We start from the raw sequence: 18775 nt of genomic DNA, 5'->3' as shown, positions 1-18775 counted from the left end.
TTTTTTTTTTACATTCTGTCTCTCACAGTGGAAATGCACCTACAATGTGAATTTCAGACCCCTCCATGATTTCTAAGTGGGAGAACTTGCAAAATCGCAGGGTGTTCAAATACTTATGTTTCTCACTGTGTGTGTGTGTGTGTGTGTGTGTGTATATATATATATATATATATATATATATATATATATATATATATATATATATATATATATATATATATATGTATAATGTTTGCTTTCACAATAGTCCTGTCATGACCATATATGCTTAAAACCTTAAGCCATATAAAAAGAACTTATGCTGCTGTCATTTGTTTTACTTTTTATTAATTATTAGCACATTTTAGTAGTAAGGCTGATTCATGGTTGTATTTGTTTCATTTTTGAAAAAGATAGAGTAGTTTAAATTAAGAACTATTTAAAAAAACAAAGTGTATGTCTGATTGATAAGTGGAAGAATCAGTGCTTGGATTTACTAGAATAAATGTTTAACTGTTCTAAAGTTGTATTTGTGTGTGTGTTTTTTTTTTTCTTCCCCTCAGACATTCAACAGCTTGAAACTCATTTAAAAAACAAGAAATTGAGGGAAAATGAAGCCCGTGATCCTCTGTATGGACAGCTTCAGCAGATGATCGATACTTTACAGAGCACAACTGATCAGTTAGCCTCCAGTGTGACAGCTACTGTTCGTTCAGAAGTACAGCATCAACTGCATATGGTCATTGGAAAGTGAGTGCTAATAATAATATTTGCATAATAGTTCACCACATTTTGCAGTGTAGAAGTTTATTAATTTCCCCATATCCTTGGGCTTCTAAAGCAAGCTATATATCTAATTCTCAGCTGGAAATTTTTTTTCCTATTAAGTTTGCAGTCTTTGAAGATGGATCATTTTGCAAAAGGTATCTGGGATATACATAAATCCTACATCTTATGTTGGACTCATTAATTACATCTTGATCAATAAATATGCTGCCAGCACAATAAATGTTGCTGTGATATCCATCAAAACTTGTTGCATTCTGAATAATTCAGGTTGCACACATTGTTGTTGTATATTACAATATTGATTACAATGGCTAAATAAAGCACTCTGTATACGGTGCTCTGTGCACGTTTTGCAACTTGTGAAGTCTTGTAAGTTTTTATATTCTAAAAAGTGACTTGATAATATTTGTCTGTAAAAGAGTATTGCAATATTTAAAAGCAATTAAGAATTAAACAAGGTCTTATTTTCTTAGATCTTCATATTTATTGAGTTGGTTCTCTGTAGAGCGGCTTTGCAAATGTAACAGCTGTATTTAATTTTGTAATAAGTTCAGCTTCTTTTTATATTTATTGTACCTTATAGTGCAATTAGGAAATATTTATTCCATATCCCACTAGTGCAAAAGTGTCTAATGTGTCATAAGTGGACATTGATCACAAAAGAGAGTAATTGCAGACAGGATTAATAGTTTTGCTTAACTGAGTGTTATAATGTGAATATCAACTCATTTACAACCTTTTTGTTTTTAATACAATTTTGGACAATATCTGTTAAAACTGAAAGTGACCAGTCTGTTGTTTAAATATAATTTAAGGTTTTATACAGTTTTCCTTCTGTGTGTTTCTAAATATACATAAATACTTATCGAAATTATGGCTTAATTTTTAAAAAGTGACTAATAAAGTGCTGTAATGTATATGAGGTGCGGCCATTAAAGCATATTCCACTTCTTTGACATGAAAAGAGCTTTTGATGCTTTCATGGTCTGTTTTGGGTCATTGTCCTTCTGTAGCATTTGACTGAATCTGAGCAGTTGGTATAGCCATGTATGCTTAGGAATTCATTCTGTTGTTCCTGTCAGCGGCCATATCATCAGTAAGTAATACTGAGCTAGGTTGACCGGCAGCCATTCATGCCCATAGCATAACACTACCTACACTGTTTCACAGATGAAGCAGTATGCATCAGATCATGAGAATATTTTCTTCTTTTGTACATACTCTTCTTCTCTTCCTATCATTCTGGAACATTATGCTTATCTTCACTTCATCTGTCCAAAGAATATTATTCCTGAACTAGACTGTTTTTATTTTTATTATTATTATAAAAAGATGTTTTCTTGTCTGCCATTCTTATTCTGGAGGCTCACCAATGGATTACATATTTTGGTAAACCCTCTGTATTTACTTTCATGAAGACTTCTTTTGATTTTAGACTTTAAATAATGATACACTTACCTCCTGGAAAGTGTCCTTGACTTGGATAGATGTTGTGAAATGTTTTTTTTTTCCGACAAAATATTCTGTGATCATCTAGCACAGTTGTCTGCTATGGTTGTTGAAACACTTTGGTGTTGCTGAGCAGCTCAACAGTATGCTCCTTCTTTTTAGGAAAGCACACAATTGTCAATTTGACCACTCCTAATGTTTCTGCTATCTCTCTGATAGGTTTGTTTTATTTCACAGCCTAATAATGGCCTGCTTTACTTAAATGAACTGAGTTTACAGCAACAGCTTACAAATGCAAATCCCATACTTGGAATCAACTATCTATTTATCTGCTTAATAACTATTAATAAAATAAGGAGGAAACTGCACAAACCTGGCCATGGAACAACTTGTCAGTCAATTGCTCAAGTATTTTTAGTCACTTGCTAAAAAGGGGACAACAAGTGATGCAATTCCTAAAAGGTTAACCCTGATTTGGAGGTGATTGCCCTTAAGATAAAACTGGTAGTGTGCACATTCGTTATATACTTTTCAGCTACAATGTTTTTGGGTAAAAAACTAAAATAACATTTTTTTCAATTTGACAAACACTTATGGACCTTTGTTTCCATACATTTAACTTAGGAAACCCACCTATCTAATAATTATCTGTGAGGAATTTGAAAAGATTCCACTAAAGAACATTACAAATTAAATATATTTTAAATTATGCTATCTTGTCTGTAAATTATTCTGAAGTATGAACATTGATTTGAAAAATTATACAAGGTAATATGCAGAAGGTGTGACTCATTCATAGAATTTAGCTTTTTTTTATCAAATAAAACTGATCTGCAGATCAAATAAATATAGTTGTCTTAATCACATGTTTTAATTTGTCAGTATGTAGGTTTGTTGGCCCCATTTTACTTAAAGGTAACATGTATCTAATAGCAAAGAACAAACAAAATTACTTGGTTACATTATTACACGGCTACTTAAATGCTTATTTTCTATGAGAGCTAATGTTTCACCCAAATATTAAATACTAGGATGTGTACCTGGGGGTATGAACTAAATTTCATAATGAAATGTACCCTACAGTCTTATCCTGTACAAATTGTGTGGATATGTATACCGGACAAACATGCACATAATCACACATTCAGCTTATATATTTATTAGATATATTAATGTGTGTTACAATTTGAATGTTATGGTGAATTGAAACTTTCAAATTTCTTTGTTCATCTTTAAGGTTAATCCTGATGTGACATTGGAAGATTTTTCAGATTCCAGTCTAGATTGGTCACATTTCTATGTTATTTCTGTGTTAGGATGGGTATGTTAATACTTTTAGTTGGATACCTTCCGGTTGTGTTGGTGAAACTAACAGGTTTCTGTTGAGTCAGAAAGAGCATCATTTTTGTTTTCCTACCCGTTATGGCCTGCATACTGTAGATCTGTGGCAGGTTGATGCCTCTCTACCTAGGGCTTAAGTGTGCAGCTTTCTAAAAACACTCTTTAAAAACTTCTTTAAAAACTTCAAAATTATTCTAAAGTGGCTCAACAGTAAAAATACTTATGTATAACCACTATAATTTTTGACTCTTATTTACTCAGATAAGTATTTCTAATTCTAATTATTCAAGTTTTAATTGTTGATTTACAGTTATGTCCATAAATATTTGGATAGAGACAACTTTTTTCTAATTTTGTTTCTGTACATTACCACAATGAATTTGAAATGAAACAATTCAGATGCAGTTGAAGTGCAGACTTTCAGCTTTAATTCAGTGGGGTGAACAAAACGATTGCATAAAAATGTGAGGCAACTAAAGCATTTTTTTTAACACAATCCCTTCATTTCAGGGGCTCAAAAGTAATTGGACAAATTAAATAACTGGAAATAAAATGTTCATTTCTAATACTTGGTTGAAAACCCTTTGCTGGCAATGACAGCCTGAAGTCTTGAACTCACGGACATCACCAGATGTTGGGTTTCCTCCTTTTTAATGCTCTGCCAGGCATTTACTGCAGCGGCTTTCAGTTGCTGTTTGTTTGTGGGCCTTTCTGTCTGAAGTTTAGTCTTCAACAAGTGAAATGCATGCTCAATTGGGTTAAGATCAGGTGACTGACTTGGCCATTCAGGAATTTTCCATTTCTTTGCTTTAATAAACTTCTGGGTTGCTTTGGTTGTATGTTTTGGGTCATTGTCCATCTGTATCATGAAACGCCGCCCAATCAATTTGACTGCATTTAGCTGGATTTGAGCAGACACTATGTCTCTGAACACGTCAGAATTCATTCGGCTGCTTCTGTCCTGTGTCACATCATCAATAAACACTATTGTCCCAGTGCCACTGGCAGCCATGCACGCCCAAGCCATCACACTGCCTGCACCGTGTTTTACAGATGATGTGGTATGCTTTGGATAATGAGCTGTTCCACGCCTTCTCCATACTTTTTTCTTGCCATCATTCTGGTAGAGATTGATCTTGGTTTCATCTGTCCAAAGAATGTTTTTCCAGAACTGTGCTGGCTTTTTTAGATGTTCTTTAGCAAAGTCCAATCTAGCCTTTCTATTGTTGAGGTTTATGAGTGGTTGTACCTTGCAGTGCACCCTCTGTATTTACTTTCATACAGTCTTCTCTTTATGGTAGACTGGGATATCGATACGCCTACCCCCTGGAGAGTGTTGTTCACTTGGTTGGCTGTTGTGAAGGGGTTTCTCTTCACCATGAAAATGATTCTGTGATCATCCACCACTGTTGTCTTCCGTGGACGTCCAGGTCTTTTTGCGTTGCTGAGTTAACCAGTGCTTGCTTTCTTTCTCAGGATGTACCAAACTGTAGATTTTGCCACTCATAATAGTGTAGCAATTTCTCGGATGGGTTTTTTCTGTTTTCGCAGCTTAAGGATAGCTTCTTTCACCTACATGGAGAGCTCCTTTGACCGCATGTTGTCTGTTCACAGCAAAATCTTCCACATGCAAGCACCACACCTCAAATCAACTCCAGGCCTTTTATCTGCTTAATTGATAAAGACATAATGATGGACTTGCCCACACCTGCCCATGAAATAGCCTTTGAGTCAATTGTCCAATTACTTTTGAGCCCCTGAAATGAAGGGATTGTGTTAAAAAAAAAAATGCTCTAGTTGTCTCACATTTTCATGCAATCGTTTTGTTCACCCCACTGAATTAAAGCTGAAAGTCTGCACTTAAGCTGCATATGAGTTGTTTCATTTACAATTCATTGTGGTAATGTATAGAACCAAAATTAGAAAAAAGTTGTGTCTGTCCAAATATTTATGGACCTAACTGTATATGATAGCCTTTGACATTATGCATTGCTGCACAAATATGAATCTTGCATACTGTGTATCTTAACCACTATTCTAACTCGGCTATACAAATCTACTTTGAAAATTTTAATTCCAGTAGTGACATGACATGTCTAAGATGGTTCACACCTTTTATACATTTAAGTGCCTCAGAGTTTATTTTTAAGTCGGTAAATGCATCATGGAGTTCAGTATACTGTATTTGTCTGTCTCTTAGCCTTCAGGATTCCATTTTGACTCAAGTACAGCGGATAGTAAAGGGAGAGGTCAGTCTGGCCATGAAGGAACAACAAGCAGCGGTCACTTCCAGCATCATGCAAGCAATGCGCTCAGCTGCTGGGACACCAATCCCTTCTTCTCACCTTGACTACCAAACCCAGCAAGCCAGTATTCTGCAGCTTCTGCAGCAAGGGCAGCTTAACCAGGCTTTCCAGCAGGTTTGAGCTTGCTTAATTGTGAATATTTTTTTAAGAAACAGAAGTTCAGCAAGTGTTAGCTAATTTTTATTGACACGTAGCATTTGCACTTTGTTTACTATTCTGTGTAGTTTTAAATAAAGATTTTTTTTGTAATTGATATATTTAATTCTACTGAAACATGCAGTGTTAAAAGTAGTCACTGTTTGCCACTGCTTATGCTGAGAAGTTTTCCGATTTTCTTGTTTTAAGTTGTTGATTAGATGTAATTTATTAGTATAAATTTTCATTTTAAGTTTTAATTTAAGATCAAGGGCTTACAGTAAATTATATTCTAACTTTTTATTTTAGTCAATATAATATCTAAGGTTTTCTGATGTTTTGCTATCTGTCAAATACTCTTGAGACAATTATTTCAGTAAACTTGTTGGCTAAACAATTGCTTTATGGTGTTCTCTTTTTTGAATTCTCTGTTTAATTTTTTTTCTTAGGCCTTGTCAGCATCAGACCTGAACCTCGTTCTCTATGTTTGTGAAACTGTCAACTCACAACAGGTTTTTGGCCAGACTCCTTGTCCACTTATACAGCCTGTTTTGCTGTCGCTTATCCAACAGCTTTCAACTAATTTAGCAACAAGAACTGAACTCAAAATCAGGTAAAAACACATCAGTTTGTACCTCCTTGGTTATTTTTTTTTCTTTTCTGTTATTGATGTTACTTATGTTTTTCAAGATTTTCATCCACAATGTTTTTTATTATTGTGAAATAATGGAACTATCTACATTAATATGTCCTTTGGGGTTTTATAGCACTCTTACAAATGTTTATTTTTATTTGTAAAATCTGTTATGTTAAGAAGGAAAATCTGCCCTAATACTACATTCAGATTAGTTTTGAGAAAGTTGCAAAACAACTTGCTAACCAGAAGTGAGTTGCACTCTCTTCACAAGCCACAAGAGGAATGTGACATGAATTCAGGTATAATATTGTTAAATTATTTCTCTTATAGATCACATCACACCTACCTTAGGTTACACCTACCCTGCCACAATTTTTCTTAACCTTTGTAGTATCATAGTAATAAATTGTGTACCATGTGACTGAAAATACAGGTAATCCCCGAGTTACAGACATATGACTTACAAACAGGGCCGCTGCTGCTCCTTCATCTGTCTGGGGAACGCGACGCAGGCTCCTCAGTTACTGCCACTCTGTTATCTTTGGCATGGGGATGCTGCAAGCGGTGGCTGGAGGGGGCCGGTTTCGCTGCTCTTGTAGTTTAGTGTTCCTCGGGCGGCTCCAGTTGATGAATGGGGTGGTGGGGCCGCACCCCATTCATTCTCAGTGGGCGGCTGGGTGCGCGGCAAGTGGTGACCCGGGGTCCATAGTCACCGGGGCTGCAGCTACTGCTCATGTGCAGGACGGAGGCTTGATCGGGCGGTTCGCTGCCTGCCCACCATGCCGCTGCACCTATTGCTCCTGACTGGACGGAGGGGGGCATTTCACAGCTCGTCTACCACACAGCCGAGCTGCCCCCGCTCGTTCTCGGTGGAAGGCTGGTGATGCTGCAAGCGGTGACCCAGTTGTGGCTGAACGGAGGCCCATTGAGGGTGAATGGGGCGGTGGGTGGGGGGGGGGGCAGCATTGTAGTGTGCCTTGTGTGGCTGCCTGTTGAATGGGGGCGGTGGTGGGCAATTCACTACCCGATTTTGGCCGCACCCTGTTTGTTCACGGTGGGCAGACACTGCAGGCAGCATACTGTATGCAAGTGGAGGTGACTGTGTGGTGGGCGGGTGGTGAACCGCCCCTCACTGCCCCCATTCATTCTCAATTGCAAGCCTGCTTGTACTGTTACGTACGTAGCAGGAAGTTGATCTCGTCAGTACACCAGACGTGCCTTCCTGCTGTGATAGCATGTACAGCGCTGTGCAGAAGAGCTCATCTTACTTAACCTTTTGTCTTCACCCTTCAACAATGTCTCTGAAACACAAATCTGATGCAAGTGCTGGTGATACAGTAAAGAAGAGAAAAACCATCACCACGGAAAATAAAGTAGAAATAATTAAAAGGTCAGAGAAAGGTAAAACTTCATCATTCATTGGCAGAGCACTTGGTTACAGTCGGTCAACAATAGCATTTATTAAAATGTACCTGTTCCAACTTGCATACAAATTCAACTTAAGAACAAACCTACAGTCCCTATCTCGTATGTAACCCGGGGACTGCTTGTACATGGTCTGTAGTTTTTACAATAACTATATTTGATTGAATGATAAAAGTAGTAGCTCCTGCAGTCATGATAAAGCTTAGTCTGTTATGCCATTTTATTTATATTGGTATAGCAGTTTAAGAGCAACTGGATATGCAGGCATCTTTGTGTAGGACTAAGAATAAATTTTTCAGCACTAATTATTAAAATGGGTCTTTTGTTTTTAAATAATGGAGGATCTTAAATTTAAAGGAAAAATGGACATTTACAAAATATTACTTTTAATCCTGAAATGCTACAGGTCAGACTTTATTTTACTCTGAAAGAAAGCACATCTAATCTTCATTTATCTCTCAACAATTGCATCATAGTTAAAGCTGTTAAATTTATCCAGAAGAGAAAATATAGATTAGGTTTAGATTAGGATACAGATTGTAGTCTGTAAGCATCTGTAAATACGGACACATTTTATAAGAATCACGAATGTGTGTATACTCTGCAAATGAATTGCTTTCATGTTCATATCAGTTTATTGAGCTACCCCATGGTACATCCTTAGACTTCGTGGGATCCCCTCAAAGTTGCTGGATATCATTGCTGGCCTGTACTCTAGTACTGGGAGTGCTGTGCAGAATGGAGGCAGAAACTCTGTTTTTCCTAGTTGATTCTGGGGTTCATCAGGGGTGTGTTCTTGCTACTACTCTGTCCAATGCTTTCATGTTGGGCATGGTCGTGGGGCAGCTGTTGGTGGAGAAAGATTTGCTGATGATGCTGTGATCTTCGCGGAGTCAATGAAGGCTCTGATTGGGGCTCTTGAGAGACGTGCGAGGAGTCTGAGTGTCTGGGCTTGTGAGTATCCTGGATTAAAACCAAGATCCTGGATCCAGGCTTTTAATTACCTCTTGGGCAGAGCCATCAGTAGTGTGTCTTTCTGTGGAGAGAATGTCGACCTCATTGAGAGGTTTACTTACTTCAGCAGCAACATTCATTTGTCTGGTGACTTTTCGTATGAAGTCAGTAGACTGATTAGGAGAGCATGGGTTGTGGTCATGATGTCCTAATCAGTATTTCCTAATAGGATTCATTTTTTGAAATTGCACATTAAACCAAACTGACTGCATATGCAACAGGTAGAAACAACACAAACCTGAACAGCAGTATATTTCATTACAGTGTATTTTTAAAATAAATTGTAATGTATGTTTTGTACCCTTTTTTTGTAAGATTTTTACCTGGTTGTAGAAAAGCTGCTGCTTTCCTCTTTTTTTCAAACTCTTTATACTCTGATTTAATAATTTTGTTAAGTATAACAGTGCTTTGGCTGCAGTTTATATATGATTATTTATCATGAACATTGTTGTTTTCCTGATTCCATGCAGTTTCTTTCATAACATTGACTTACTTTCTCTTTTCTACTAATAGACAGTAAGTCATCTGCTGTTACTCCTGAAAAGCAGGATTAGCTGAAGAATAGTTAGACTATTTACAGTACTAAACTGAGTAGATCAAAATTTTTTTCAAACCACTTGTTTAATACAGACTCTGGTAGTCACTTAGAAGACTAATCAATAATATTTTCAGTGTTATGTTTATCTTGGGTATACGAAGAAATATATTATCAGGTTTACAAAATGCAGAATTTAATGGCAAATAGCTATAAAGATCACAGAAAACACTTGTATACCTTATTCTCAAATGTCTAAACAGTTTTAAGCATGCATATATCCTTTTACATCATGAATGAATAAAAAACCTTATTCCCATGTAACATAACTGCTAGGAATCTGGGCTGAAGTTACAGCCATAAATATAACGATTGTAACAAAAATGACATAGCACAATGCACAATATCAGGCACACTATACCAGTATACAGTGCACTTACAAATTAAAAAAAAAATCATAAACTAGTATAGCATTCTTTACAAATATGGTTTTGTTCCAGACTCTTCACGTTCCTACACATAAACCTAATAGAAAGTGGTGAGGAGGAGGAGGGTTTTGCATATATCTAACCATATGGTTCACCAAAATTACTGCTATATGTACGGAAGGAACTGACCTATAATGTTTTACCAATGGGAAGTGAAAGCTATGCTTTCCTGCATATACTAGTATATTGCTTGTTCATTCCTCCTAACAACATTTTGCTGATTGCCTTTTAAGTTGGCAGATGCACCAGTAAACAAAAAAATCGGGAATGGACTCCCCTAGACTTTCTTGTATATTCAGATATGGGGGTGGATACTTGAGGAGTAAACCACAAGGCAATGATTATATTTTTATGATATATATGTTAAGAACCATCAACAACAAATCAAATTAATAATATATTAAACAATTATTATAAAAGTAAAGTTGAATAAATTGGACTCTGCAGCTGCATGAATAAAAGGTAAAGTACCACTTCCGTTTGTAGAAATAGTCCAAAAGTTGATAGAAATCTACATTTTGTACCTAAATACTTGTATGCAAAATTTGGTTGACCTAAGTGAAAGTGTACTCAAGTTATCATGTTTACATACATACACACACACGTAATTCCAAACATGGTATTTTCGGACTCAGGGAGGTCTAAAACGTTGAGGTTCATCAAAATCTAAGTGGAATTTTTGGAGGATTCTAATACTTTCCCTATATTTTGAGAAAGTCAGGCAGAACTAAACCGTTGACATCAAATTTTTGGACAGTTACAATACTTTCCGTATACATCGTATAAGAGAAAGTAAAAAAGAAAGAAATTAGTTAGGATATGTCTCGGTTACATTTTATGTGGAATGTCCTCATGCATGATTTCTTTTGTAAGTCGCCATTCAGTACTTGCTTTACAGATTGTACAGTCCTTTTTATGTTACATTTTATATCTCATGTATACTATACGTCAATCATCAGTATTGCTAAACCACCTTCTATCTTTTTTTTTTTTGTAACTTTCCCTTGGTTTTAGTTTATTTTTATCACTGCCTATTTTATTTTAAAATTAAGCATTTTTAAAGTATATTTTTGGCAGTTGATTTTTGTGCAATATGTGGAATACTAATACAGGTCCACAATCCCTTATCTGCAATTGTAAAATTTAAAAAGCTCAAACACTCCCTTCCACCCCACCTTTTTTTACCTCCATTTTTGCATTTTTTGTCCAATACATGAAGGATTGTCAGCAGTGCCAGATGGTACATGAACATGCTCAGCAGCATATGTTTTTAGCATTTGCGCTTGTTAAAGGTACAGAGTTAAAAACTATATATGTTCCTTGCAGGGAATTATGGGGCAAGTGGGTGATAAACAGAGGCAGTTCTTAAGCAAATGTTATGTAGAAAAAGAGGCTTGTCCATCCCACAAATGCCTTTTTGAAAATTTGGTTTAATTTTAAATTATGTCTGCATTGAAACATTAAATTTATTTCAGCACAGAAGCTACTGTATCATGTAATGACAATTTATGCGATTTCAGTCTGAAAATGTGTGAATTGTGTTTATTATCCACCATACTGTAATGAACAGCAAGCATGTTCTGTTACATCTTTGGACAAAAGGATTTATTTTATTTAAAAATTTTATTATTTCAACAATACTGAATCATCTATTTATTAAAATAACATTTAAAAAAAATCACATTTTTCATCTGTTTATACTATTTAAATCAACTAAAATATAATCTTTGTGCTGAAGAAATTGTTCATTCCTACCTTGATCATTGCATCGAATGCTTAAAATTAGACTTAGGTGCATCAAAACAAGTGTAAGTGATGAGGACATTATTAGAGAGTGAAGTTGAGTTCTCTGTGTTGTATTAACATTATAAACCTGTTTGTGGTTTGGTCTTATCCATTGAGTTGTCATTACATCATGCCAAGATAAAACATGGTCCTCAGAAGGAAGATTCCTGATACATATGACCTTGGACAGGGTTTTAAAGCTATTTCCAAACTATCAGTCACTCCAATCTTTGAAAGATAATCTACAAAAAGTGAAAATTTCAAAGTACTGATTTGTCTAGTCCTGGTCACCCCATCAAGTTCAGCCCAGCAGCTGAATGAAAAATGCTGCCAGATGTTTATTAGATCCCCAGGATGACATTTAGGAATTTACAGGAAGGGTTTACCTCAGTGTGAGTGTGAATTAGTCAACCATGTTGAGAAGACTGTAGAACTGTGTCTGATATGTGAGGTCAGGAACAGAATGCAAAAGCATAGCCGAAGTTTCCAGACAATGTAACACCTAAGTGAAGAATAGGACTATTGGAATAATATGTTCGGAGCAGAGGAGACAAACATTGAGCTATTTGACCATAATGCCAGATGTCTTGTTTGGCATAAACCCAAGACCTACTTTTAACCTCCTACTAACTGTAAAGTGTGATGGTGGAAACATTACACATTAGGGATGCTCTTCTCTCTCCACACCTGGCCAGCTTTCTAACATAGAGTCAACTATGAATTCCATATTTTCAGAGCTTAAAGGAGAATGGCTGAAGCTGAAATGTAAATGGCTTTTTAACAAAACAATGACCAATAACGTTCAAGTAAATCCACAAAAGAATGATTCAAAAAGAAGAAATGAAGTGTTATGAAGTGACTAAATCAAAGTTATCTTTACTCCACAGAATTGCTCTGGGGAGACTTGAAGTTTACAGTACATGTAAGAAAATTCTCAAACATGACACAATTAAAAGCTGTAAAATGAGGACTGAGCAAAATTTTCTCCAAGTTGTTGTAGGAGACCAATAGACAATTCAGTGAAATGCGTACAAGACATTTTTTTTTAAATGAAAGGGTGCAACACTAGCTTTTGAAGCTAATGGTGTACATTTCTTCCAGCAACTGACAAATGCATTTCTGGCGTTTTTGTCAAATAAATAAATTACAAAAAATAATTCTCACTGTGTTTACGTGCACACAGAAAACAGAGATAAGGTGAGTAACTTGGTTAAAGCAAAATCCTAGTTTCCTTTTAAAGAAAAAAAAATACATGAGTGAGTCCACTTATGGAGTCCATTGACAAATACTCCAATCTCAGAAAAATGCACTAACAGGGGAAAAAAGGTTAAACTTCATCAACCGACCCTGAGATTCTGCTGTTCATCTTAGCAAAATTCAAGATTGTTTAGGTCATCAACATAAATTTAGCAATTTGTGAAATGTGGAGACAGGAAACCAGGAGATGGAATAATATGATTGCCTAAGCATTTGCCTCATGAAATGTATCTTTGGATGCTTCCACTCTCTTCTGCACTTGGCTGCTGGATGCATGTGCAACACTAACACTAACTCAAGCTTACAGAGTGCTACACACACGTGCTGACTACTCGCAGAGAAATCTACATGTGTTAATCTGGTTTCTCAGAGATCAGTATTTCAGTTTCTCTAACCAGAGTAAGGGCATACATAGCATTTTTGAAACTGTTTTTCTTTTAATAACTGGGCTATTAAAATGGATTTAAACAACACTCAGTATTGTTTCTTAAATTATTAAAATTAAGATCAAATGCCCATTCATGGAAATACGATGAAGAATTGACATCTATTCATGTGTTGTACTTGTTCACAGCACTGCTTGTGCTGGATACATAACATCAGATAACCTGAGACTAAAATGAATCTAAACTATATTGTAGAAAACTTGAGACTGTTTTATTTTAAAATTCAAGTCTAAATGTAGCCTTTTCCAGAGTTCTTTGCTGCCATGCATGTTTGTATGGGATTTCACTCATTGCTTTGTACTGCATCTTGTGAATGCAAAAATACTGCAGTGATCTAAGAGGAAAAATATATGTGCCTTTACTGCCCAGAATAACACCCTTCCTTCACAGACTGGGTTATACTTACTATTACGTTTATTTTATCATAATTTTATTTTTTACTTTTATGTGCAAGTATACAAATTAGCATTAGTTTGGTTATGAGGCAACTCTTGCCATGAACTTTTTATATAATGGATTACAAAAGTATTTTTAATTGCATATTAGGAGTAATATTTATCTTCATTTGTCTGCTTTGGCAAAAAAAGAGTAGGTTATATTACTGCTGTTGTGGTGTACATAATTAATTTTTGTTTTCTTGTTTTTACAGTTATCTAGAAGATGCAGTAATGAACCTTGACCACAGTGATCCTGTCACTCGAGACCATATGAGTACTGTTCTGAGTCAGGTTCGACAGAAGTTGTTCCAGTTTTTGCAGTCTGACCCACACAACCCTCTTGGCAAAAAGGCACGGCGCTTAATGATAATGCTTCAGGGTTTGGTCAATCATGGCATGAGTTAAACATTTGGTAGTGGCATGTGTAAATATTTTATGATTAAATTGCTTACTTTGCTGCAAAAAAACTCAATACCATGGGGAGAGTAAATGTAGAATATAGGTACAATATAAAAGTGCACATTACACGGAAGATGTTGTTTGATTAAAATACAATACTCTTTTAAATACTCAAAAAATGGGACAAAAAAATCAGCTGCTAGTGCTTTTTGAGATGAGTGGTGGGATAGTAATTACACAAATGAAAATTTTCACATGTAATATAGGCAGAATATTAATTTTAACTTATTTTTACAGAAGATTTGAGGGTTGCTTTGCTTTTCCAATGAGCAGGATTGTCAGGTCTGAGTTTGTAATACAGCTAGTCACATTGCAAGAAACATACACTTTACTGTAACTCCACATCTCACAAATTTGTCAAATTTCCATTTGTGCTAAAGGTCAAGTTAGGGACATTTATATTAAGTAATCAAATGTTTTTTTTTTTTTTATTTGGTTTAGCATTACAGAACTAATTTTTCCCTTGGTATATGGAACAATATGAACCTTTTGTGTCTTGTTCCATATGTTTTCAGGGGAGGCTCTCTGTTCTGTTATTGTCTGCCATGTAATGTAAATAGTTGTTTTATTATACACAATGGGAAAATGCTTTTTGCTATAAAGTATGAATAGAAAGTTAAATGAGCGATGCGTATAATTTATAACATTGTTTTGGAAGAAACCCTTGCCATTTAAGTATATACACCACCTTTACTAAATATTTATTTTATGTTTAGTAAACCCCTGCTAAGGAAAATCTTTCTTTTCATTTTTCATAGAATATATGCATTTAATACCATGTTCAATATGTTGCTAATACATATCTTAGGAAGCAAGTGCCAAGACCTTCATGATGTATTTGAATGTTGCATCCTTTTTTTTTTTTCTTTAAGCATGACAAAATATTTTTTTTCCCTGATTTCTGGCCAACAGAAAAAAAAATGTAATTCATGATAGAAAGACAAATATGCAAATTATATTTACTTCCCATTGTGTTCACAGGGTGTTTTTTCCTGCTGTAACAGCGGGGGCAACTCTTCATGGATTATTCAGCTTTTATAGATAGTTAACATCTAAGTATGAATATTGTATTGTTAATATATTTGCCTTTCTAAAATTAACTCTGAGCTCTTCATTCTACATGTAATATGATTGTTTTTCTAAAGTTAAAAAAACAGTATTTACATGTATTTTGTTACAGTTATGAAAAAAAATTGATTTAACTGGGTGTTGGCTCATTCTACATCATTTAAGGAGAGGCTAAAATCTCTGAAAAATCCAAAACATCTGAATCACTGTGACCTTAAATCTTTCATTTTCTTTGGAATTTACCCATGAAGTTGTTTGCCAAAGCTCTGCTGTCAGTCAAGACACGTTTATTTGAAACTGAAATCATAGTTTGTTTATTTCACTTGCTCACATGTACATATGCGCGCAAACACACACACACACACACACACACACAATAATGTATTAATAGTGTTAAAATGTAGGCTTTTAAATGTACAAATTTTAATTGTTTATTTCCTTAATCCAGGTAGCTTAGATAGAAAAAAAGTGTACGTTTTGACAGTCTTGTAAATTGTTCAATATCAAAAGATAGCAGAGGTTTTATGCTTCCTGGGTTAAAGATTTTTCATTTGTTATTCTTTTAGCCGTAGTTTTATTGGAATATTTAGGTTACAATGATTTTATTTCTATTTGCTTTGCTTTTTACACATTAATGTATCCCAAACTTTATCCGTCAACCTTCCCACTAGAGAATGAGCCTCAGTAACTTGAAGTGCCTTAGCAGTTTATTTTGGAAATCAGTTTTGATTTAAATGCCTTTACTTTGAAGTGAAGTATATGTGGATTTAAATCCTCATGTAACTTATGTTACTTTTGGCAGAACACAAGTGTAGCTGATTGAGTTTTATACTTTATATATATTATAGGCTGCTGCCGCTTCGCCAGTAGTTTTGAGTTGAGTCTCCCAAATCTGCCACTCCAAAAACACAAGGATAGATGAGTCAGTTAGTGGATTTCGGAAAATGCTGAATTGTAGAATAAAATGTACGTATTTTGTATTCTGTTGTATAAACATTAAAATTATGATCATAAGCAGATATGTTTTATTTAGTAGAAGCTGCTAACCCAAAGTTTAAACTGTTACGTAAGAGAAATCTGCTCTAAAAAAAAATGAAGTATTAAACTTGCATTTGGTCAGGTGCATTTAATTGCTGTAATTTTGTTTTGTCATGCATGATGACCATAACCGAATTGATTCTTTTTCTTTCTTCATTGTAATGTAATGAGACATGCCTCTGGATTAATAGCAGATATCTTTGTTGAAAAAAGAAAAAAAAAATTTTCATGTTAAGCCTTAGTTAAATTCTCCCCTTATATTAGGGTTAAGATTTTGAGAAGAAGGCTGTAAATGTTTTATTATTGTTAAAGCTAAGAACTGTCAAGAATCCAGTCTTGTTTCTTGATGTATTTTTTTAAGATTTGTAATATTTACATTTTTTTTTTCACTAAAGGTGGCTCTTCATTTAAATATTCGTCCTAAAATCCTAGCATGCTATTGCATGCTGTTACATTTAATTCAAAAAGGATTCATTTCTAGGACATGCGTTTTCAGCTTAAGATGTTATCTTTGTATTTAATTTAAATAATTTTTGGATGTGTCTAAAGGGAAATTGCATGTCCAGATATTTTTTCATGTTCATAATCATTTTCTGTGTGGTATATAAAACTAATATGTTCTTTCAATTGTATTAGAAAAATAGAAATTGATCTGTGTGCTTTTTCATCAATATTGTTGTTTTATCTGTTTTTTTTTTACATTAGGTCTGACATTATTTTTGGGAATAAAATTAAAAAAAAATTCAATAAAATCTTTTTGAGAAAACATTTTGAATGTAACTTGGCTGCTTCCACATTTTTGTACAACAAGAAGAGATTTTGGAAATGGTTCTTGATCATTTTAATCTTTCAGTGCATGCCTTTTTTTGTTTAATTTTGGACTTATTTATTAATTGATTGGTTGCATCATCTGACCATTATGCTTCTTTATGTTATGAATCTCATTATGTGGTCTAATTCTCCATTCTGTGGGAACACTACTACTTCAATGTAAATTGGTCAGTTTTGGTCTCAAACAATATAATCTACTTCCACTTGATTTTAGAATTTCTGACATGCCTTCTCTCCAGCTCTTGCTGAGATGTCATGTGAGATTTTGGTATTTTCATATTTCTCTTGAGCAACAGTCACTCTAACTGTTCAGCTTGATGAATAAATAAATTGTGCCTGAATAGTTTAAACAAACATGACTATTAAATAAATACATTTTCAAATGTGTGCTGCAATGCACAGAAATTTCTGATCGTTAAATCCAAATGAATGTTGGACAATATTAAGTAGTACTCCCAAAGTAATCTTTGCTCAGGCCAAGCTGGTCCTCGGGGTTGAGCACTGATGTTGGTCATTCCCTCCTTTTTCACTTTGTCTCTGCAGAAAGGTGCTGTCTGGTCATGTCAGTTGATCAAACCAAAAAAGAGAAAGTGGATTGGTAAAGCAGTTTATTAATTGTATAGTATTATCTGCTTTCATAAAGTAATGTGACGTACTTGATCCAAAGTTTAAAATGTAAAGCAGTCTGCTCCTTGAATAGACTACCACTGCCACAATGCGACTGACAGACGTAGAAAATGACCAGTTTTTTTCTTTCATGAGCATATCTGCTTTTGTCTACAATCCCTTTGCTATGTAGACAGTGTGTATTTCTTAACCCTCATTGAACAGTATTTTCATGCTAAAATGAAAACTACACTTAAATAACTAAAACATAAATAAAATTTATAAAACCAAATTGAAAATAAAATAACAGATGAATATTGTACAGAAAACTAATTAAAGGGCGGCACGGTGGCGCAGCGGGTAGCTCTGCTGCCTCGCAGTTGGGAGACCTGGGGACCCGGGTTCGCTTCCCGGGTCCTCCCTGCGTGGAGTTTGCATGTTCTCCCTGTGTCTGCGTGGGTTTCCTCCGGGCGCTCCGGTTTCCTCCCACAGTCCAAAGACATGCTGGTTAGGTGGATTGGCGATTCTAAATTGGCCCTAGTGTGTGCTTGGTGTGTGGGTGTGTTTGTGTGTGTCCTGCGGTGGGTTGGCACCCTGCCCAGGATTGGTGCCCTGTGTTGGCTGGGATTGGCTCCGGCAGACCCCCGTGACCCTGTGTTCGGATTCAGCGGGTTGGAAAATGGATGGATGGATGGAAACTAATTAAAAATGGTTGACACTTTAGGTACTGCAAAGATGCATCTATTACTC

The 18775-nt window shown here is 35.3% G+C and overlaps 1 protein-coding gene across 1 annotated transcript in view; it reads left to right on the top strand.

The window, feature by feature from the left end:
- edc4 (enhancer of mRNA decapping 4) overlaps positions 1-17368 on the top strand; it is a 121528-nt gene extending 104160 nt beyond the window's left edge. The window contains exons 26-29 of the mRNA XM_028809617.2: positions 543-729; positions 5759-5978; positions 6449-6612; positions 14236-17368. Of these exons, the coding sequence (XP_028665450.2) occupies positions 543-729; positions 5759-5978; positions 6449-6612; positions 14236-14428 (764 nt within the window). The 3' untranslated portion in view covers positions 14429-17368. The remainder of the gene's footprint in view (positions 1-542; positions 730-5758; positions 5979-6448; positions 6613-14235) is intronic.
- The last annotated feature ends 1407 nt before the right edge of the window (positions 17369-18775 follow it).

The sequence above is a fragment of the Erpetoichthys calabaricus genome, chromosome 9, assembly GCF_900747795.2.
Source record: "Erpetoichthys calabaricus chromosome 9, fErpCal1.3, whole genome shotgun sequence".
Classification (NCBI taxonomy): domain Eukaryota; kingdom Metazoa; phylum Chordata; class Cladistia; order Polypteriformes; family Polypteridae; genus Erpetoichthys; species Erpetoichthys calabaricus.
This window is presented reverse-complemented; position numbering and strand designations above follow the sequence as displayed.